This window comes from Kogia breviceps, chromosome 10 (assembly GCF_026419965.1).
Source record: "Kogia breviceps isolate mKogBre1 chromosome 10, mKogBre1 haplotype 1, whole genome shotgun sequence".
Taxonomy (NCBI): domain Eukaryota; kingdom Metazoa; phylum Chordata; class Mammalia; order Artiodactyla; family Physeteridae; genus Kogia; species Kogia breviceps.
Window position 1 is genome coordinate 1,309,349 of NC_081319.1, and position 23,306 is coordinate 1,332,654.

General features: G+C 50.9%; 1 protein-coding gene and 1 pseudogene across 2 annotated transcripts in view; one reads left to right on the top strand and one right to left on the bottom strand.

The window, feature by feature from the left end:
- The first annotated feature begins 1,073 nt into the window (after positions 1-1,073).
- Positions 1,074-23,306, top strand: part of PODXL2 (podocalyxin like 2) — a 45,076-nt gene continuing 22,843 nt past the window's right edge. Inside the window, exons 1-2 of one of the 2 annotated variants that reach the window (XM_059077947.2) lie at positions 1,074-1,196; positions 6,302-6,580. In XM_059077947.2, the coding sequence (XP_058933930.1) occupies positions 1,103-1,196; positions 6,302-6,580 (373 nt within the window). In that variant the 5' untranslated portion in view covers positions 1,074-1,102. Of the gene's footprint in view, positions 1,197-1,848; positions 1,932-6,301; positions 6,581-23,306 lie in introns of those variants that run through there. The other variant, XM_067043273.1, reaches the window with a different exon arrangement.
- Positions 7,861-12,283, bottom strand: LOC131764589 (large ribosomal subunit protein eL29 pseudogene; annotated as a pseudogene).

Here is a 23,306-nt window from a genome sequence, read left to right on the forward strand (position 1 = left end):
GTGTTATTCCAACGTCATAAAGTGAATTGGGAAGCTTTCAAACTTTGTTCAGGAGGAGTTTATTTGTTGAAGGTTTGACAGAATGCACTCACTCCAAAGGAGTGATATGTCTTTTTTAAGAGGAGATTTTAAAAATTATCTTTTTATCTTTCCCCATTGTTGGTTGTTTAGCTTTTCTACTGCTTGAATCAGTAATTTGTGTTTTCCTTAAAAGTATCCATTTCAATTAGATTTTAAATGTATTGGCCGTCAAGTTTTGCTTATAATTTTAAAATCATCTTGTTTGTAGTTTTTTTGTAGTTTTGTTTCCTTTTTCATTCCAAATGGTATTCACTTATGTCCTTTTCTGGATGCTAAAGATTTGTGTGCTCTATTCATCTTTCTCAGGCTTTTAGCAGTCAGTTCTACTGGGTTTTTGTTATTTCAACGATAGAAACTTACTGATTCCTCTGTGTAGGTGTGTGTTAAAGCCTCTTAAGTTGAATACTTAATTCGTTTACTTTTACTGTCTGTCTCCTAATAAATGTGTTTGTGGCTATAAACTCTCCTCTGTGAACTGTTGGCTGCACCCCACGGATTTTGATACGCAACGTTCTCAATGTCGTTAATTTATAAACAAAGTAACATTTATCTTGTGATTTAGCCCTCAACCCTAGAGTTATTTATTAGAAAGGTATGCGTTTCTGGCTGTGCTTAATGAGCCCTGCATCCACCGGCGCGGGCTAGGGACTAACCCCTCACGGAAGTTGAGGACCCGCGCCGCGATGGGGCCGGGGGCGCACAGGTGGGCGACCGCTTCCGCGCCTTGTCCGCGCATAGTCTCGCGAGCGCGGCCTTCAGCGCCGGGACCACGCCCCTCCACGATCCGGGCGCCAGGTGGACGCGGGCCTGAGAGGCGCGAGGTCTGAGGTGCGAGGCGCGAGGCGCCGGCGACGCGGCCCCGCCCCCTGCCTCCGAGGCGCTGATTGGCCGGTGGCGGGCGGAGGGGCGGGGCGACTGACGGCCGCGCAGACCAATGAGCGTGCGCGCGCCGCCGCCGCCGCCGCCGCCGCCCGCGCGGCCCTGAGGAGCCCAGGCGGCTGCGGAGCGGCGACGCGGCACCATGGGCCGGCTGCTGAGGGCCGCGGGGCAGACGCCGCTGCTGCCGCTGCCGCTGCCGCCGCTGCTGCTGCCGCTGCTGCTGCTGCTGGCCGGAGGTGAGCGGGCGGCGGCGGGCATGCGCTGGGCAGCACCGCGCCAACAAAGGGCCGCGCGGTCTCGGCGGGCGGCGGGGCGGGGCGGCCGCCCGCTCTCCGGGCGCTGCCGACGGCGCGGGGCGGGGGCCCGCGTTGCGTGTCCGTGTGACAGAGGGCCGCGGGGGGCCAGCGCGGTGCCGGCACGTGCGCCGAGGTTATGGCAGGTGTGAAGGCACGGGGGGGGAGGGACGCGGGGGGACAGGCCACGGCCACGGAGCGGCGTGTGCAGGGCGGGTCGCACGAGGACGTGTCCTGGCAGCGCGGCGAGCCCTCCGGGGCGAGGGGAGCGTTGGGGGGATGTGCCCGCGCGCATGTGTGTGCACGTGTGTGCACGCGCGTACCGGCCCGCCCGCCGGGTGCCTGCATTGGCTCCCGTCCAGCGGACTCGGCCCGCGGAGCTCCCGGCGCAGTCAGCCCGCGGGCGCGTGGTGCACACGTGTGTGTGTGTGTGTGTGTGTGTCTGCATGATGGTGACAGCAGAGCGGCCACTGCCCTGGGCCGAGGTGCAAAATCCCGGGGAAGGGCCACTGCCCCTGAGCGCGTCCCTGCGCCCAGCTCAGCGAGGGGCCGCCTTCTGCACCAAAAGCCCAGGATGAGTAAGGACCCAGGTGGTGTGCATGAGAAACGGCATCCGTGTTGGTCTCAGACGCTGCCCCACCTCTGTCCTTGCATACCTTAAGTCCTCTTTGGTAGAAGGTGAGGCTCACCATATAAGTACTGCTTGTCCGCTCTTTCTCTGTGTGGCAGCCACCCCAGCACTGGCCAGCGAAGTGAGTCAGGACCATGCCCAGCTGTTACGGTGCCTCCTCCTGGCTAGCCACGGATCACCGTGGGCAGCTTGGCTCCGTCTACCCCCTCTCCCGCCTCCACCCCCGGGGCGCGCTCTCCATGTGCCTGTTATCACCCCTGTGCTTGGGTGGCATGTGTCCAGCAGCTGTCTCCCTTGCACACCATAGTGTGGGCACCCTGCAAGGACACACAGACACACAAGCAAGTGTGTGTGGTAGGGTGGTGGTGCTGGACCATTTCTGTTCTAGCTGCCACGCCAGGGTGCGGGCCACGTGACAGATGCTGACGGGTAGCCCCCAAATGGGTGTCTGCCGAGGGCTTAGGGATCCCTGGCCTTCAGAGCTGCTGATTAGGGGAAGGGAGGGGTGGGCTGATGGTGGAAATCAGAGAAGGGTGTTGGGGTCAGGAGCTGATTGCAGGGCAGAGAAAACATGGAGATGACTGAGAGGCGTTGTTTTCCCCACCCCCTTAAGGTATAAGCCTGCTTCGTTCGCCTGAGTTCGTTTGGGTCAGATTTTCAGGTCTTTGAGTCTGACTCCCGAATCCTTTTCATGTGCCTTCTTTTTCTCTCCTTTCCACTGGGAGTGATGGAAGTAACAGAAAATTATAGGTGCAAGAGGAAAAAATAAATCACAAGGAGTGTAACTCTGAAAGTTAAAATCAGGTGGGGGGGCTCAAGGCAGATTAGTCATTAAATGCAAAAGCAATTATGCACGGAATGGTTAGGTCTCAGCTGCTGTTTTGGTGGGCAAGCTTGAAAATAAGTAATCTCTCGTAATTTCCTAAATAATTGCCCACTGCAAAAGCTTTTGAAAATATCAAGGTCTATATAAAAGAAAAATAATCATCAGAGGGAAAAGTAACTTCAAGAAAATGGAAATGTTTATCGCAGAAAAAATGAAAAACCAGATTACTCTTTTTCACACACAGCTTTTCAGCACCATTATCAGAACCTCTTTTAATTGCTATCAGGCTGTTGGGAAAGATAGACAAGGACAGACCGTGACAGGTGAAGGAGAGAGGTTGAGAGAATGGGGACCCTGCCTAAGTCATGCAAATGGTTGGGAATAGACCCAGCGGATTCATCGGGCCACAGTGCTCTGCGCAGAGAGCTTCACCGACTAAAAAGCATTTTCTCCCTAGAGGCGGGAAATGAACAGGACTGCTGGTCAGACTTCCCCTGAGAGGGCACACGCAGGACCGAGGCCCACATGGCTGCGGCTCCTCTCCCATCACACCTCGGCTCAGCTCGCAGAGACACCTGTCGGGTTTTGACGAGGCAAAGAGTGTTTGATCCTCCAGCGGTTTTCGGGAGGGTAAACTTCCAAGAATTCTTCAAGTCAGTTGTGCTTTTCTAAAACGGCTGCACTAATGTCTTTCCCAGTAGGTGGATAACGATCTTCACCTCTTGGCTGTCTCAAAGACGGCTGCTCTGGGGCCCTGGGAACCTGTACAGTTTCTGTTATTTAATTATTTCTCCTCAATTGAGTTTTTTCTTCCTGGACTGCGTGAGTTTTTCCAGATTACTGTCTTGTAGAATTTGGTTCCCCCGACCCTGAGGATACCAAGTCTGAAAGTAGACCTGCTGTATCAGCTGGTATTTTATATGAAACTTGCATTACATTTTCCAAACAGTGGTTATTTCTGCGAGGGCAGAGGCTGTCTTGTGTTCATTTCTGTGTCTCCAGAGAGGGCCTGGCACAGTACGTGGCACAGCATAGGAGCTCAGGGGGGACCGCATTCCTCTGAGCAGTGAAAGTCTAATGCAGATGTTAGCTCCACGGAAATCCTGCTGCCTTCCTGAGACCGAAGTAGACCCCAAATGGCATCGTATCTGATTGGCAGTATTATATGATGCTGAGTAACTTTTTAAAAATTAGAAAATGGCTCTTAACCTGAGTACTGTTGATCGACGAACTATTTCCACACATAGGGTCTGTGCAGAAACAGAAATAAAGGGGCTTCTTTGTGAAATCTAGGGGGCCACTTTACCAACTTGAGGTCTTTCAGGAGAGGAGCCACCCTATGGTTTGGGTTTCTCGTGGGGACCCTGGGCAGAGTGCCGGGAGGAGAGGGTGTCTTCAGGCTTCAGGTCTGGCCTCTCTCCTTGTGAGGCATCCGTGCCATCCTGGGTGCTCTCTTCCTTACATATCCTTCGGAAGAAGGGCACATAAAGAGCAGTTTTCTGGGGGTTTCCCTGGTGGCGCAGTGGTTGAGAGTCCGCCTGCTGACGCAGGGGACACGGGTTCATGTCCCGGTCCGGGAAGATCCCACATGTCACGGAGCGGCTGGGCCCGTGAGCCATGGCTGCTGAGCCTGTGCGTCCGGAGCCTGTGCTCCGCAACGGGAGAGGCCACAGCAGTGAGAGGCCTGTGTACCGCAAAAAAAATTAAAAAAAGAGCAGTTTTCTGGTCTTTCTTCACAGAGCATCTGCAGGACCTTTTTGTGAGGAGAAACCAGCTAATTACAGTGCTTCTGTTGGCTGGTTGTTTGACCTTAGTCTCATGAGGCCTCAGTTATCTCACCTGTAAAAGAAAAGGGTGTTGATTTATTCACTCTCAAACATGTCTTGAGCTCCTGTGACATTTCAGAGACTGTCGAGGCCCCGGCAGGACAAAGGTGAAGCTGACACAGGACGCTCGACTCCGTGCTCACTGCTGAGTGAGGGAGGCTGTAAGGTGGTCTGTGACAGTTCAGTGAGGAAGGTGCTGTGATGTGTCCAGAGGCGATGGTAGTGGTGGGTGCCCGGCTGAGACCATGCGGGCCGGGGCGGCTGCTCTGAGCTGAGCGTGGAAGCAGGAGTAGGAGTCAGGCAGGTGGGTGCAGGTGACCTTACGTGTCACCAGCTTCTTGTTAAAGGCTGTTTGAGACTCTGATGCCGTCTATGTTTCTTCCCATTAGTCTTAGTTTTTTCCTTGAAATCACATAAAATAACTGATCTTTATTATTCACATCAACCTTTTGTTTTAATGCATTTGAAGATATCATTGTCGTTCTTAAACATTCTCTTCCTGCCCAAGAATGTCCTGGTTCTCTGTCCTTCATGATACTTACGATTGTAGACTGAAGTGTGCTTTATGCAGTGCAGTTTATACGCTCCATGGAACTGACCACTGGGTGACCACTGGGTGGCCTTTGCGGGCTGGAGGAGTTCTTGTCTTGCTCTACAGATAAGGAGAGCAGGGTGCCGGTGGGGCAGACGCTCTCCTGGAGTCCTTCAGCCAGGAAGCCAGGGCGCTTTCCTGCACCACGCGCTCTTGCTGTGTCTGATCTCAAGACCTGTTTAATCCTCTTCAGCACACTTGTTATTTTGTTACGCCCCTTTCCCTGCGCCCCGGACTGCTTTCCTTACGAGATGTCGTATTCGTGGTCCTGTGTTGTCCAGCTGTTGCGTAGCGTACGAAGGCTCCGTCCCCCCCGGACAGGTTCTCTGTTTTTGATAGAATTCATTTCTGAGTCTGAAAAGCCCTTGTCTTCCTTAGCAGGCACCCGCCAAGCTTAGGGTTTACTACTTCATAAGGTGCTTATAAGGATTAAAATTCAGAGAGCGCTTACAAAGCATTTAGCACGTGGCACCAATAGTGCCACAGCTCGTAGGATCGTCAGCTCCTTAGGTGTGGCTCGAGGGCTCCTTAGTTGTGGCTCACCTGCTCCTTAGTTGCAGTACATGGGCTCCTTAGTTGTGGCATGTGGATTCTTAGTTGTGGCATGCATGTGGGATCTAGTCCCATGGGCTCCTTAGTTGTGGCATATGAACTCTTAGTTGTGGCATGCATGTGGGATCTAGTTCCCTGGCCAGGGATTGAACCCAGGCCCCTTGCTTTGGAAACGGGGAGTCTTAACCATTGCACCACCAGGAAGTGCCTCGCATGGTCTTACAGACTGTGTGTTGCTGAAACACAGATCACATTCTTAATGCAGTTTTGGAAAACGTTCAGCCTAGGATAGGAGCCTGCGGAACAGTGTGCCACAAGGTCCGGGGAAGCAGGGCCCCTTTTCCCCTGCCCTCCACAGCGTGGTGGAGAGTGGGTACTCGGCAAATGTTTCCTCCCTCTCTCCCGCCCATCTCCCTGTCTCCCCTTTGCCCCTGCTCCAGGGAAGGAAGGCTGAGCAGTTTGGCCTTTCGGAGATGAGTGCAACATCTCAGAACCCCTCACGGCCCCCTGGCGTCAGGAGTGTCCCTGAAGCCCCACCCTCACCCTGGGCTCTGCCTGTTGGAGATGCGTCTCAGCCCTGTGCCGCTCTTCCTTCCTAACCACCGACTTTCGTGTCTGCAGGAGCATCCCTGGCCACGTGTGCAGCCGGGTCTGAGGAGCCTGGCCCGGAGGGCCTCCCCTCCACCTCCCTGCTGGACCTCCTGCTGCCCACTGGCCTGGAGCCGCTGGAGTCAGAGGAGCCCAGCGAGGCCATGGGACTGGGGGCTGGCCTGGGAGCCCCTGGCTCTGGCTTCGCCAGCGAAGAGAGCGAAGAGTCCCGCATCCTGCAGCCGCCACAGTACTTCTGGGAAGAGGAGGACGTGCTGAACGACTCTAGTCTGGACCTGGGGCCCACTGCAGGTAGCGCACTCTCCCCTAAGATGTGTGCTGCTCACAGCCGCCAGGAGGCCTGGCACCGTGCCACACGGCCCTTTCCTCGGCCGGGTCATCTCCTCTCCCTCCTGACCCGCTTTCACCCTCTGCTGTCCACCGGCACCTCAGAGCCGGTCTCTGGGCTCTGAGGGTCTTACTGGCCCAGGATGCCCTTTAAACTTTTGTAATGTTTACTTCTGTGCTCATATAATTCAGTGTAATGCTTACAGGCTGTGAGATAAAGAATGTCATCCCTGTCTTAAACATGAGAAAACCGAGGCTGAGAGAGGTGAAAGCACACCTGAAGTCATACAGCTGTCGAGATGGTCAGTCCTGATTCAAGCCTAGGCCTGTCCAAGGTCTCGGGTTTTGTTTGTTTTTTCCCTCTTCTGTGCTGTATTGTCTCTGTTTAAGCTTCCCGTAGGTCAGCAGATCCCATGTCCCTCCTTGGATCTCAGAGCCCCACAAGGCATTCTAGGTGCCCTTCCCTCGGCCCTGCACCAGAGCTGGGGTCTGGCTCACAGAGCAAGCCCGAGGCCTGGAGCCAGCAGCACACGCAGCTGTGGGCTGATTGCAGGTGCAGCAGAGCGTGCTCGCCGTGCTTCCAGCTACAGCAGCTGTGCGAACGTTCTTGGCCGGCAGGAGCCCGTTTCTCAGCACTGGACTGTCAAACTGTGTGTGCACGTGCATGGGGGTGGGGTGTTCCAGAGTTTAGCGCTGACTTTCCTTTTTTAAACATATAGTAGTTTGGATTTATGTTCTGTAATTACGAAAACAATACATGAAGACTGTAGAAAATATGACAAATACAAAAACAACACGAGGAAGAAAATCCATGCATGACGTCACAACTGAAAGATAATTAGTGCTAGTAGTTTGGGGCACATCCCTCCAGTCTCTCTTACATGCAAATTGGAATCATTTTTTCCACTTAAAATATTTCTTAAATTTATTTTCACATCATTAACTATTCTTTTATAACTTGGTTTTCAGTGACTATGTAGTGTTTGTTCATGTGGATCATGACCCTCAGTATGAAACGGTTCCCTGTTGTTGAACATTTAGTTTGTTTCTAGTTTCAGGGATGCTACAAATATCCCTGTATGTTTCTGCACTTCTCTGATTGTTCCTTGGGATAAATCTCTAGAGTAAAATTGCTAGGTCTAAAGGTGTGTCAGGGAGCATCCCACCCAGAAACAGAAGACACAGTCAAACTTAGGAAATCCAAGGAGGTTGTGGTTTGGTTTTTTGACAGATCCTCCTCAGGTTTATTTGTACAAATAGCACAGGAGGATACCAGCCCCCTGCAGACAGCAGCCCACAGGTCTCACCAGTCCTTCTGTCCTCACATCGGCAGATAAAGGCCTCCACTCTGTAGCCTTTGTGGGGGCCTGGGCACCCTTGGGGGCCGGAGCCGAAGCCGCAGCCGCACCTGCTGCTGCAGCCTTGGCCTGGGACTTTGGCCAGCAGAGCCTGAGACCCTCGGCGATGTGCGCACGAGCATGTTTCCCGAGCTTGGGGAGAGCAGTGTAGGTAAGTTGAGTGAGCTTGCGGGCGCGGCCCTTTGGGACCTTGGCCTTGACCTCCTTGGGCTCTGTGAGAGCCTTAATGGCCTCAACAGTGCACTCGTGGCCTTGGCATTGTTGGCCTGCATCTTCTTCTGACCCTTCTTGTTGTGCTTCTTGGCAAAGTCTGTGTTTCTCAGGAACTTGGGGTCCACCCCCTTAAGAGATTCGTATCGCTGTGATTGGGGTTTCTTGATGCCGTTTCTGTGGCATTTTCGGGACTGGTTGTGCGTGGTGTGGTTCTCGGGCTTGGCCACGTTTGCAGCGGGGCCCGCGGATCCCGAAGCGCCTGGGGCCAGAAGAGACCAAGGAGGTTTATTTATAGACCAGTGGATTTACCAGGGGATGGCAAACCCAGAGGAGTTCAGGGCTGCCAGCAGAGGAGCGCTCAGTGCCCCACACCCACGGGACAAAGAAAGGGACAGATGACAGGAGCCTGCGAGGACGGAGGGCTGGGGAGCAGCGGTCCTGACACGAGCAGTGAGGCGACGGGGAAGAAAGCGGAAGATCGATGCCTGGCCTCTGGCTCCTCCCGTCTCCTGCCACAGGCCCCGTTGCTCTCCTTCCCCTGCCTCTGTGGAGGAGTCCGGTCAGGAAGCAGGGATGTGGCCCGGTTCACGTGGTTCACGGGATCGGTCCCCGGGAAGAGGATGGGGTGGAGAAGCGTGGGGAGTGCGCCTGCGAGTGGGGTGTGTCTGACACAGAGGATGGGAATCTTTGCACAGGCTCTCGTTCGGTGTTTCCCAGGTGACTTCCAGAAAGGTTGCTCCGGTTTGCGTGCCCGTCAGAGAGGGAAATGAATGCCAGATTTTGACCCCTTCCCGTCACTGAATTTTGTCACTTGGAGATTTTTGTCAGTTTGATAGGCAAAATTATAATGGCCTTTGATTACTAGTAAGTTTTAACTGAAGCATGTGTAAGTGAAACCCATACACCCTGAATATATTATATTCATTGTGACCGTTTTTTTTTTTTTTTTTTTTTTTTTTGAAGCAAGTGCAATTAAGAACAAGCTTTGGAGTCGGGCAGATTCCAGAGTTCCAGCACTGCCGTTCAATAGCTATGTGATTTTTGGCAGGTAACAACCTAAGCCTCAGTTTTGTCTTGTAGGAAATAGTATCACAGTGTCGTGAGGTTTAAATGCAATAGTATGTTTAAAGTGCTTAACACGTTGTTAAGTACTCTGAAAATATTAGCTATTATTATTACTTTTCCTTTTTTTTCTATGGAGGCTTTAATTTTTTTTATCACTGTACAAATATTCTTATAAAAAGGATACTAGGTCTTCCCTGGTGGCGCAGTGGTTGAGAGTCCGCCTGCCGATGCAGGGGACATGAGTTCGTGCCCCGGTCGGGGAAGATCCCACATGCCGCGCTGAGCCTGCGCGTCCGGAGCCTGTGCTCTGCAACGGGAGAGGCCACAACAGTGAGAAGCCCACGTAGTGCAAAAAAAAACGATACTAACCTTTTGTTTGACAAAAATAGAAAATTTTTTTCCAGTTTAGTAATTACTTTTACTTTTATTATAGTAATATTTGACGTATATAAGTGAAGGTTTTTATAAGCTTTGAGCGTCTTTTCTTTTGGAATGTTTTTGAGTGTTTTTCTTTATGCTTAGGAAAGCCTTTCCCTCCATGAGATAGATGCTCCTTTATTTCCTGTGTTCTTCTTCAACGTAAATTTTACTTGTAACTCTTTCTGCCAGCTGTCATCTGTTTGCACTGTGGTGTAGGGTGAGGGTCGAGCTCATCTCCCTGTGTAGCAGGCCTGTAGCTACAGCAGCGTTCCTTCATGAATCTGTCCTCTCCTCGTTGAAAAGAAGTGCACTTTACCCTCGCGCTAGACAGTGCTGTGCGCTGGGGTCCTCCCTTTTGTCCAGACTCTTGGGATTTTAGTGTGAGAGTAGCCGTCGTCGTTCGAGAGCCTCAGTCTGGAGGGAGCAGCTGTGCGCCGCCTGTCCTCGGGTCACAGTGGGATGCCCCTGGGCCTGGATGGGCTCCGTTTCGTCTGCCCACTGCCCCACCCCCGTGCATCCCCCCTTCTTTTTCTCTCACGTCGCTTCTCTTCTCGCAGTGGCTTCTCCGGGGCTCACTGAGTGTGGCCCTGTCCTCCTGCCGGCTCCACGCGGGTGTTGCTTGTGTCTGCCGTTCATGCCTGATGGTTGGGGACGTGCATGCCCTGGGTGGGGGGGGGGGTGCGGGGAGGGCTCCATCCTTGCTCCTTTCCCGCTGCTCTGTTTGCCCACCGTCCTGCCCGTTCCTCAGCTCAGTCTTCTCCAGCACCCTGGGGAGATGTGTGCAGAAAGGGGGCCACGGAATAAAGGCCAGACATCTGCAGAAAACGCCCTTGACAGTCTGGCCCAGCCTTACCCCCGGCCACATCTCCTCCCCTCCTGCAACTGCATCGTCTCATTAGCCTGTTGTCCGCCCTGCATGGCAGACGTGGGACTGATGCACAGGGATGCTAAGTGCTTTGCCCAAGGTCACCGCTGGTGCCGGTGCGCGATGGGGCTGCGCTGAGAATCAGTGTCTTCTTACTGACAGTGGCTCAGGCCCATCCCCCAAGCCCGCGACGCCCGTAGACCCTGTCCCGCCTGCTCAGCGCGTTCCTCTCCACCCCGACTGCCTGCTGGGCTGTGTCCTGCTTCAGCGCTTATCTGGAGAGATGCGGCCTCTGAGAGGCTCTTCCAGGTCCCCCAGGTGATGGGGCCACTGCAGGTGGCTGGGCTGGTGGTACCCTGGCCCAGGGGCTGAAGTCCAGCCTGTGTACCTCTCACCAGGCCCGGGGCTGGATGGAAGGCATACCTTTTCCTAAGTCATCCGCCAGTGGGGGCGTCCCTGTGCTGGCGGCGGCCCTGAGGTCAGCGTGTTCGTTCCTGCCTCCGGCTTCTCACAGCGCGCGACGCTGCGCTCTGAGGACGCGACAGAGGCAAAGCGTTCGGGCTGTGGGGCTGATTTGTGCAGGAAGGGACCACGTGTGCCGCTGCCCCCGCCCTCCGCTCCCAACCCGGGAAGTCAGAGGCTTCCCGCCAGGGGTCTCCGGGAGGAAGGAGGGCATCGCGCGTGGCGTTCGCTGCTCAGGTCGGTGGGACAAAGAGAGAGGCCTGCAAAGGGCCTGCCAGGGTGGGGAGTCCGCCCAGAGTTCAGTGCCAACCTAGCAGGCCCCTGGGGACGGGGTTCGCTCCGTGCAGCAGTGGCCGTGAGGGCTGGGGGCCGTGCTACAGACGGTCCAGCCTCAGGGTGGGTCCTTTAATAACCGGGACATCCGACCCGGGAATTGAATGCCGAGTTGTGCCAGGCGCCAAGTCAGCTGTCGTAGTGTTCCCTCCTTTGATCTTCAGAGAAACAGGTAAGTCTGTGTTGTTACTCCCATTGGACCAGTGGACAGACTGAGGCTTACGGAGTTGGGGTAACAGCTCCGTGAGCATGAGAACCAGAATTCAAACCCAAGTTGTCAGACTCCAGAGCCTTGGCTTTTTCTGTTGTGTTGCCTCTCAGCTCAGCAGTTTTACTAGAGACCTACCGCGAGCCTCTCACCGCTGTGGCCTCTCCCGTTGCGGAGCACAGGCTCCGGACGCGCAGGCTCAGCGGCCACGGCTCACGGGCCCAGCCGCTCCTCGGCACGTGGGATCCTCCCGGACCGGGGCGCGGACCCGTGTCCCCCGCATCGGCAGGCGGACTCTCAACCACTGCGCCACCAGGGAAGCCCCACGTCTTAGGTTTTGTATAGGACTTACCACCATTTTTTCATAGCGTTTTCTCTTGCTTAGCTCACCGAACTTCACAGCTGCTCTGTGGGGTCAGCAAGGCAGCAGTTACTGTCTTTGCTTCACATGTGGTGAAACTGAGGCCAAGAAAGCTTGTTAGCTTTGCCCAAGGTCACACGGCTTGTGTGCAGCAGAGCTGAGTCTGGGCTCAGGGCCTCCCGAGCAGGTCTCGCCCTGGGAGCACATGGGTGGTGTGTGTCAGAGAGGAAGCAGAGCCTCTGATTGTTCCTGGAGCTCTGTTCTGCATCTCATTCTAGTTCGCTGGGCCTGGAAGAACTGGACCTGGCGCCTCTTCCTCCTGTAGCAGCGATCCTTGGGGGCCCGACGGCAGAGCCACTGCCTGGCCAGTGATGAGGGCCATGACCTTGTGTGGGTCCCTTTTCTAATCTTGCCTTCAGTCTCCTCATCTGAACGTGAGACCGTGGGAGTGATAGATAGATTGAAGTCTTTTCCAGCTTTAAAATATTATGGTTCTCTGATATTTCGGGTGGCAAGGGTGGTCTCTACAAAGTAGGGAAAAGAGATGGAACGTAAATCACCACTCTGCCAGCTAGTCAAGCCAGCCTGAAGCCGGATCAGTTAATTCATGGAAAACTGTCAGTGACTAGGAATCGTTTCCCAGGTTACCTCTCCATCCCAAAACTGTCCTGCCGCCGCCTCGCCCCTTTCACTTTCCAGTCTCCTTGGTAACATTCTCTGCATGCAGCTTTCATCTTCCTCGTGAGCAAGCTAATTAGTGTTCTACAGGACAAGAGATAACTTTGGGGGATTGGCACGTTCTAGAAACCCAACTCAAACAGGCCCACAGACCTGTGTGAGAGAGGAGTGTGTGTCGGCTTTTGTAAGGGATCGGTTTCCAGCCCAGGCAGGTGGGGTCCAGGTGTTGAAGCGGCGTCAGAAGCTGCCTCAGCCCGCCGTGCTTTGCGTCCCCTCGTCGGTTCACTCTTAGGCGGTCCTTCTGTGTGGTAGCTGAGCGAGGCCCCCCATCACTCTGCTGTCATCCTCCTGTCCCTTAGCAGCCCCGGCACTTCCGGGGAGGACTCAGGCGGAGGCTCGCTGCGCTGGTCTAATCTGGGTCCCGAGCGCCCTGAAGCCAGGGGGTGCGGCCCCGCGCTTCGGGACCGAGAAGAGGGGAGGAGGGCCCCCCAGAGGAGACTCGAGGTGCCGTTAACAGGAAGGGGGCTGAAGTGACGCCCTTGAGCAGGGACCTTGCTAAGTGCCTGTGTGTCCTCAGTCATTGTCACGTACAGCTCTCTGTTCCCTCTCGGCGACCTGCCGCAGCCCTAAAAGCAGCCTGAGCATCGCTGTCTCAGGCGGAGGCGACTGGCTCAGGGAGGTTTACGGCTGGTTGGAGGTTGTGCAGGTGATTGGTGGCAGAGTGGCTCTCAGCTCTGAGGTCCCTGCTTCGGGACCCGCTCCTTCTCTGTGGGAGCTCCTCCCTCACGCTGCTTCAGTTACTGTTCGTCTGGCGTGGATGTGTGGAAACCAGGTCACCAAAGCAGCTGTCTGCTGGGTGTGGAAATGGTTTCAGTACAGCGGTCTTGTTGGGTCCTATCTGTTATGCAGTGATTTGGCCTTCCGGGTCACTGCCCACACTTCAGGCATGTTTCCTGTCAGTAGCACTTCACCTGGACACCAAAAAAAGAAAGGAAACGAAAAAAGCCCCATATTTTTGTTTTACACTAGTAGTAAGTATCATTGTATGAAAATCAGAAACATGCAGCAAGTTAAAAAAAAAAACATTCATAACCCTGTTATCAACTCAGAGTTTGGGAACAGTAACATTTTGCTGTGTCTCTTACTGGACTTTCTACCCATATAGAAAATAGATAAAATATGCTTTTATGGAAAATGGAATTCGAGGGTACAGATCTTGCGGTTTCACTTACGCACATCTTTCCCAGGCAGCAGACACAGCTCTCCAGCCTCAGCTTTGAGGCCGACTTGTCATCCCGGGTGTGGACGGGCTGCCCCCTGCCCTGTGGAAGCAGGATTGTCCTGTGAGCTGTGCCCTGACGAGAATCCTTGACACTGAATCACCATGAGCTTCCTTAGTTGTCTCCTTAGAGTGCGTTTCTAGAACAAGTGATAGGATCAGGCCGTCCGTCTTCACAGGGTTTTGTTCATGCGTTCCCCTCCAGACTGTGGCCCGACTTCCGTTCCCGTCAGCAGCAGGTGGGGTGCGTGTCCCCGCGGTCACCCGGTGCCGAGTCTGGTCCTTAAACGCACTCCCGTGTTGTCAGGTTCGTAGTCCAAAAGGTTTATCATCTGCGTCGATTTACATTTCTCTGATGACTCCTGAGCTTGACCAGTAAAAAGTCCCGTTTCATTCACTGAAAGCTTCCCTTGCACCTCTGTTTTATACAAATCTGTTGTGAATTTGGGGAATGTTTTTGTACATAGTAACACTCAGTTGAATAACTGGCTTGCGTGTTGCACTCAGCGGACAATTTTCAGTGATTTGACATTAACCTGAAGGGATGTTTAAAGTGATCTTTCAAGGCCAGTGGCCCTGATGCCTGTTTTAATTCCTTGTCTTAAAGAGAGGAATCGGTCAGTTCATTACCGTTTCAGCTGAGGCCGAAGGTCACATGAGAGGATGGCCACCCTGGAAGGCAGAAATCACGTCCAGTGCAACCTTGATTAAAAAGGGGAAAAGACCTACAAAACTGGGGTGAAATATTAGGAGGAAAAAAAATGTGACATGATCTATTTAGGGAACAGAAGCCAGCACTGTAGTGAGATGAAGAGAAAAACACAAAGGCCTAGACGCAGCTTAAGTGCCGACGCTGGGTGAGTTCAGAGACCTTCCTTTACACTCTGATCCGCTAGCCTCCGGTTAGTCAGTCCTGTTCAGTGTTTAACAGTCCCCTCACCAAACAGTCACCGCGTGGCTACTCTCTTGATTTCATGACCACCCTAAAACTGGCGAGTCCAGAATTTTCACAAGAGGAGATAAATGACAAGGGAAAGGGTTGAGAATAAGGAATAATTACGGTTATGTAGCCCCAGGAAAAGAAGGCTAAACTGGGGCAACTAAGAGAATACGTAGGGTTTTTTCCCCGAGGAAGATGCTTCCCAGGTTCTCCTCATTTAGCAGATAAAACAGAAATGGGCTTAAGTTGTAAGCGAACCATCCCAGTTGGGTTTAAGGAAATTGGGGAGAAAAAAAGCCAATGACACAGAAATGTCTCCCTAAGGAGGCCAAGACATGTTCTTGAAGAAGATTGCAGCCCATTTTTTTAGACGTTGTCTAAAAATTCCCTTCCGGATAATTTGCCCTTATGCATACATGATTCTGCCATTTACAGTCCGTACAGTTTTGTTTGTGTTGGAATAAAAATAAATAAGAAATTCGCTCTATTGAGTCACCGTAAAGTAGCTTACAGCAACGCCATCATGCCCCGGCCAAGGGCCAGCGCCCGTCAGGGAACCTCCCAGGTCCTTCTGCTGTCAGGACCCTGCATTCCTCGGGCTCCCGCCGCAACTGCACCTGAGCACACACCCGTGTGCCTGGCTGTGTGCCGAGCTCTGGGATGCAGAACCTGCAGGGGACTTTCAGGGGAGGAAAGTGCCTCTGTGGGCCCAGGGTTGTACATCCCTTATGTCATTCATTTTAGCCTCACGTTCCAGAGTGGTGGCTATGCGGAGCCCCTGGGCCGGTCACCCAGAATTCCAGCCCCGCTTGCAGAACTCTGAAGCTTGGCCTTGGCTCTTACGTGTTACCCAGGCTGGTGGCCGAAGCCCAGCTTCAGACGGAGGATCGGGACCAGGGGGGTGATGCCGCCGCGTCAGCTGAAGGTAGCTCTGGCGTTGCCTGGCTGACCAGGAACGTGTCTTGAGAGACTGGCTTCGACCACACGAGAACCTGAGCTTGGCAGCTTTACAGCCGCAATAGGTCTGGGCCTCACCACGCAGAGCACGTGTTGTCCCTCCTCTGAGCCTTGCTCTGCATCTGTGAAAGCAGGGCTGTGGCCTGCTGTCGTCACAGGGCCCCACTCTGGGTGGGCTGTGCGGGCCTGATGTTCCCCAGGGCTCTGGGGAAGATGTCGTTTCCAGCGAAGCCACTTGGGGGTGCTGCTGCTCCCCGCACTGTTGGCTGGTGTTTCAGGCAGGGGAGCTGATGGAGGCGTGTGTGTTGGACGAGGTCCCAGGTGGGCCTCTGGTTTCTCAGGGATAGTGAGGGCACCTGGCTGGCTGAGCCCCGGGCAGCGTGGCCACTCCTTGACCCTCCACCCTCTGAGGCCAAGCTGGAGCCTCCGCCTGGGGGACCTGCTCTGTGAGGGACCTTTACTGCCTCTCCATTGCCCCTGCTGTGACTGCCCTCCGGGGCACAGGGACAGGCTTTGACTTGCTTTCGGGCTGTCTCGCACGTGTCTCCTGGGCGTCTCTGCTTGCTCGCACCTGTGTCCAGATATGTGGTGTGTTTGTCCCTGACGGGCTGTTGGGGTTTGTGGAACCTTACTCGATGCCGGAAGCAGGTGGAAAAGGAGGGCAAAGCCTGGGCTGCTAGCAGGACGGAGCACCACTCTCCATGTCCGGGGGGCTGTCAGTGGACAAGTCGACGGTCCTGTGTCCAGCATTTGGGGCATCAGGCCATCCTTGATGCTGCTCCTGGAGATGGGAGCTCTGGCAGGGGCCACCTAGCCTGGAGAGGAGACCCACTCCCTCCCTTCACCCTGCAGTTTCTGGGGCGTTTTCTCCACGACCTCCCTCCAGTCCCCTCCTCCCTCCTCCCACTCGTCCTGTTCTCCCGCCTCTGCACTCCGCCCCTCCCCGTCCCTCTCCGTCCTCTCCGTCCCCTCCGCTGTCATTTTACTCCTGCTCCCTGCACCGTGAGTGCTGAGGATTCCTCCTGCCTCCACGGTCGCTCGTCTCTGGAATCTTGGTCTTCCTTCCGCGGACACCTGAGTGGGACAAACACTCCCCTTCTTCCCCACTGGGCTTGTTCACCTGCCTGTGGCCCCGTATTCCTCTCTCCTGGGGCTCTGAAACCCTCCGTCCACGTAGCCTGCCCGGTCCCCTGCCTTCTCTGTTTCCTGGTGGGTGACTGTGTACTTGCAGAAAACTTACAAGAATAAGTCCCATATACCCTTCACTTAGATCCCCCATTGTTAACGTTTTGTCACATTTGCTTTGTTATTCCGTGTATGTATATATGGATGTATAGACAAGAGTGTTTCCTAAATCACTTGACAGTAAGTTGCAGGCAGGATTCCCCTTGACCCTTAAGTACTCCAGCGTGTATTTCTTAACAAAGACATTCTGTTACCAAACCACAGTACAATGATCAAAATCAGGAAATTGACGTGGATACAATACTGTTATATAACTACAAACTTTATTCAAACTTTGCCAGTTTTCCCAGCAATGTCCTTAGTAGCAAAAAAAAAAAAAAAAAAAAGTTAACTGTTTCCAGTTCACTGTTCAGTCCAGGCTCATGTACTGCATTTGGTTCTCATGTGTCTTTTGTCTCTTTTATTCTGGAACACTACAGTCTGTCTTTCATGATTGTGATGTTTGTTTTTTTAAGGAGACAGGCCAGTTATTTTGTAGAATACTTCTCAGTTTTGGTTTGTCTAGTGTTTCCGCATAATTAGATTCAGGTTCTGCATTTCGGGAAGGAATGTCATACACAGTTTTTCTTTCTCAATTCATCAGACCGCGGTCACTCTTGGTCAAGGCTCAGTTTCTTTGTTTGTTAGTCTACGTTCGCATTTGGATCCAGTCCCACCGTCCACTCCCCTGGGACCCCCTTTTCCACGCCACCAGGGTCTGTCCCCCAGCCACCCCTGTGTCACCTCCTGTCATACTTCCGTAGTCTGTTCCCCCGGCGGGCCTCCCGTTGGTTCTCATTTCTGGTGTGGGAGGCATTTCCCATGTTCAGATCACATGCAGGCTTGTCAATAGATGACTGCTCGCTCCCTGCCTGGCCCTCTTCCCTGGATCCTGGCTTTCCACTCAGCTGCGCGCTGCGCTCCTCGTTTGTGGAGGGCACTTCCGGGATATGCGGCTGTTTGCTCTTAGGATTTAACGATGTGGACACGCCTTTCACGTTGGTAGTGGAGGGGGAGGAGGAGGCGGGGGGGGAGCTCAAATTAACGGGGTGTTAGTGCTGTTGGCGGTCCCCAGGTTCCTCTTGCTGAACCCGGACCACAGCCCTGTGTGCTGTGTACTCTCCACGTTTTACAGGTAAGGAAGAGGAGGCACACGGACGTTAGGTTCCGTGCCCAAGGCCACCCAGTTGATGAGCAGTGAAACTGAAATCACACAGTAAAAGGGAGGTGGTTAAAAAAAAAAAAAAAAGTAGAAAAAGAAAACTCTGCTGATTCCAGGCACCAGTGAGCATCAGTTAGTGATGTGTCCAGTCAACAGAGACGAGAGGCTGGAAAAGGGTGGAGGCTTGCTGGGAGATGTCAATTTGGGAGACTTTAGTGTTGAGGCAATAGATAGAGCCTTCAGAAACAGTGAACCCACTGAGAAAGAAGTGCAAAAGTGGTGAGTCCAGGGTGGGTGGTTCGGAAGTGGTCACATTTCGGGAGAGGGGAGAAGAGCTGACTTGGATTGTAAAGAACACTGCATCGTGACTGGAGGCCCTGTTCTCTCCCTGTGGGGACACCCTGGGTGCGGGAGGTGGAAAGTGGGAGACGGGCTCAGCGAGCAGGCCTTGCTCTCCTGTCCACTCCGCCAGGTTCTGTGTTAGGTGCTGGGGACACAGGTGACGAAGATCGCCCCTGCTTGTCCAGAGAGCTTGTAACCTAGTGGGTCCTATTTTATTCTATTTAGGACAGTAGACGAGTGGTTGATTTCAGTGCTATTTGTATAAGACGCATTTGTGAGAAGTGTCTCCAAAGCTTAGGATAGCCATGCTTGAGAGAACCTCAGAACCCCTAGGTGTGGGCATCCTCGTTTGTCTCAGGAAACACTGAAGCCCAGGGTAGCTGAGGAGTTTGCCGTGGCTCAGACCAGCAAGGTGGTGGCAGGCCTTCTGGCTCCCAGATCATGTCACCAACAGCATGACCACTGTGACCCCCGTGTTTGGCGTGTGTCAGCATCAGGGTGAGCAGAGGGGTTGTCTGGTCAGCTTGCCCCTTGGGGACTGTCCTGCCCCAGTGGGGCTCTGTGGGCCAGTGCCTCGCCCTTCTGCCACGGTCCGGGCTCTCTCTGAGCTGCTGGCTATTGCCACTGCTGCTTAAGGGCCTCCAGTGCCCTTTTCCTCTGGATTTCACTGTTTCTGTCAATGGAATGGCTCTTCCCACAGTGCTCGCTTCCTCCCGTTAGCCAGCTGCCTCTGCCCTAGGGCCGGCTCCTGCATCCATTCCTCTCCCGTCACTTCCACTGTTGTCCCTCCGTTTATCTCTCCTGATCCACTGCGACAAGCCTCTAACTCTTCTCTGCTTTCTTCCATCCCCTCCTTCATCTAATTCTCGTGCATCGCTGTCAGATTAGTCCTCTAAGAATGAAATTGCACGATCGTAAAGGCTTTTTATATGTTTTATTGCCCAAACACCCATCTGACATTCTGTTACACAGACTCTCGCCAGGTGGTCAGCCAGCCCGTTTCAGTCATGTTTTTATTTTGCATTTCAATTTTAAGCAGGTCTATATAAAGTTCTTCTCTTTTTTTTTTAACATCTTTATTGGAGTGTAATTGCTTTACAATGGTTTGTTAGTTTCTGCGTTACAACAAAGTGAATCAGTTATACATATGTTCCCATATCTCTTCCCTCTTGCGTCTCCTTCCCTCCCACCCTCCCTCTCCCACCCCTCTAGGTGGTCACAAAGCACCGAGCTGATCTCCCTCTGCTCTGTGGCTGCTTCCTACTAGCCATCTATTCTACGATTGGTAGTGTATATACGTCCATGCCACTCTCTCACTTCGTCCCAGCTTACCCTTCCCCCTCCCCATATCCTCAAGTCCATTCTCTAGTAGGTCTGTGTCTTTATTCCCATCTTACCCTTAGGTTCTTCATGACCTTTTTTTTTTTGCCTTAGATTCCATATATATGTGTTACCATACGGTATTTGTTTTTCTCCTTCTGACTTACTTCACTCTGTATGACAGACTCCAGGTCTATCCACCTCATTACAAATAACTCAGTTTCATTTCTTTTTATGGTTGAGTAATATTGCATTGTATATATGTGCCACATCTTTATCCGTTCATCTGATGATGGACACTTAGGTTGCTTCCATGTCCTGGCTATTGTAAATAGAGCTGCAATGAACATTTTGGTACATGACTCTTTTTGAATTATGGTTTTCTCAGGGTATATGCCCAGTAGTGGGATTGCTGGGTCGTGTGGTAGTTCTATTTGTAGTTTTTTAAGGAACCTCCATACTGTTCTCCATAGTGGCTGTATCAATTTACATTCCCACCAGCAGTGCAAGAGTGTGCCCTTTTCTCCACACCCTCTCCAGCATTTATTGTTTCTAGATTTTTTGATGACGGCCATTCTGACTGGTGTGAGATGATCTCTCATTGTAGTTTTGATTTGCATTTCTCTAATGATTAATGATGTTGAGCATTCTTTCATGTGTTTCTTGGCAATCTGTATGTCTTCTTTGGAGAAATGTCTATTTAGATCTTCTGCACATTTTTGGATTGGGTTGTTTGTTTTTTTGTTATTGAGCTGCATGAGTTGCTTGTAAATTTCGGAGATTAATCCTTTGTCAGTTGCTTTATTTGCAAATATATTCTCCCATTCTGAGGGTTGTCTTTTCATCTTATTTATGGTTTCCTATGCTGTGCAAAAGCTTTTAAGTTTCATTAGGTCCCATTTGTTTATTTTTGTTTTTATTTCTATTTCTCTAGGAGGTGGGTCAAAAAAGATCTTGCTGTGATTTTTGTCATAGAGTGTTCTGCCTGTGTTTTCCTCTAAGAGTTTGATAGTTTCTGGCCTTACATTTAGATCTTTAATCCATTTTGAGCTTATTTTTGTCTGTGGTGTTAGGGAGTGTTCTAATCTCATACTTTTACCTGTACCTGTCCAGTTTTTCCAGCACCACTTATTAAAGAGGCTGTCTTTTCTCCACTGTATATTCTTGTCTCCTTTATCAAAGATAAGGTGACTATATGTGCATGGGTTTATCTCTGGGCTTTCTATGCTGTTCCATTGATCTATATTTCTGTTTTTGTGCCTGTACCATACTGTCTTGATTACTGTAGCTTTGTAGTATAGTCTGAAGTCAGGGAGCCTGATTCCTCCAGCTCCATTTTTCGTTCTGAAGATTGCTTTGGCTATTCGGGGTCTTTTGTGTTTCCATACAAATTGTGAAATTTTTTGTTCAAGTTGTGTGAAAAATGCCAGTGATAGTTTGATAGAGATTGCATTGAATCTGTAGATTAATTTGGGTAATAGAGTCATTTTCACAATGTTGATTCTTCCAATCCAAGAACATGGTATATCTCTCCATCTATTTGTATCATCTTTAATTTCTTTCATCAGTGTCTTATAGTTTTCTGCATACAGGTCTTTTGTCTCCTTAGGTAGGTTTATTCCTAGATATTTTATTCTTTTTGTTGCAGTGGTAAATGGGAGTGTTTTCTTAATTTCACTCTCAGATTTTGCATCATTAATGTGTAGGAATGCCAGAGATTTCTGTGCATTCATTTTGTATCCTGCTACTTTACCAAATTCATTGATTAGCTCTAGTAGTTTTCTGGTAGCATCTTTGGGATTCTCTAGTACCATGTCATCTGCAAACAGTGACAGTTTTACATCTTCTTTTCCGATTTGGATTCCTCTTATTTCTTTTTCTTCTCTGATTGCTGTGGCTAGAACTTCCAAAACTATGTTGAATAAGAGTGGTGAGAGTGGGCAACCTTGTCTTGTTCCTGATCTTAGTGGAAATGGTTTCAGTTTTTCACCGTTGAGGACGCTGTTGGCTCTGGGTTTGTCATATATGGCCTTTATCATGTTGAGGAAAGTTCCCTCTGTGCCTACTTTCTGCAGGGTTTTTATCATAAATGGGTGTTGAATTTTGTCTAAAGTTTTCTCTGCCTCTGTTGAGATGATCATATGTTTTTTTCTCCTTCAATTTGTTGATACGGTGTATCACGTTGATTGATTTGCATATATGAATCCTTGCATTCCTGGAATAAACCCCACTTGATCATGGTGTATGATCCTTTTAATGTGCTCTTGGATTCTGTTTGCTAGTATTTTGTTGAGGATTTTTGCATCTATGTTCATCAGTAATATTGGCCTGTAGTTTTCTTTCTTTGTGACATCTTTGTCTGGTTTTGGTATCAGGGTGATGGTGGCCTCATAGAATGAGTTTGGGAGTGTTCCTCCCTCTGCTATCTTTTGGAAGAGTTTGAGAAGGATAGGTGTTAGCTCTTCTCTAAATGTTTGATAGAATTCGCCTGTGAAGCCATCTGGTCCTAGGCTTTTGTTTGTTGGAAGGTTTTTAATCACAGTCTCAATTTCAGTGCTTGTGATTGGTCTGTTCATATTTTTCATTTCTTCCTGGTTCAGTCTTGGCAGGTTGTGCATTTCTAAGAATTTGTCCATTTCTTCCAGGTTGTCCATTTTATTGGCATAGAGTTGCTTGTAGTAATCTCTCATGATCTTTTGTATTTCTGCAGTGTCAGTTGTTACTTCTCCTTTTTCATTTCTAATTCTCTTGATTTGAGTCTTCTTCATTTTTTTCGTGATGAGTCTGGCTAATGGTTTATCAATTTTGTTTATCTTCTCAAAAAAACAGCTTTTAGTTTTATTGATCTTTGCTATCGTTTCCTTCATTTCTTTTTCATTTATTTCTGATCTGATCTTTATGATTTCTTTCCTTCTGCTAACTTTGGGGTTTTTTTGTTCTTCTTTCTCTAACTGCTTTAGGTGCAAGGTTAGGTTGTTTATTTGAGATGTTTCCTGTTTCTTAAGGTAGGATTGTATTGCTATAAACTTCCCTCTTAGAACTGCTTTTGCTGCGTCCCATAGGTTTTGGGTCGTTGTGTCCCCATCGTTATTTGTTTCTAGGTATTTTTTGATTTCCTCTTTGATTTCTTCAGTGATCACTTCGTTATTAAGTAGTGTATTCTTTAGCCTCCATGTGTTTGTATTTTTTAGAGATCTTTTCCTGTAATTGATATCTAGTCTCATAGCATTGTGGTTAGAAAAGGTACTTGATACAATTTCAATTTTCTTAAATTTACCAAGGTTTGATTTGTGACCCAAGATATGATCTATCCTGGAAAATGTTCCATGAGCATTTGAGAAAAATGTGTATTCTGTTGTTGTTTTTGGATGGGATGTTGTTTTTGGATGGAATGTCCTATAAATATCAATTAAGTCCATCTTGTTTAATGTATCATTTAAAGCTTGTGTTTCCTTATTTATTTTCATTTTGGATGATCTGTCCATTGGTGAAAGTGGGGTGTT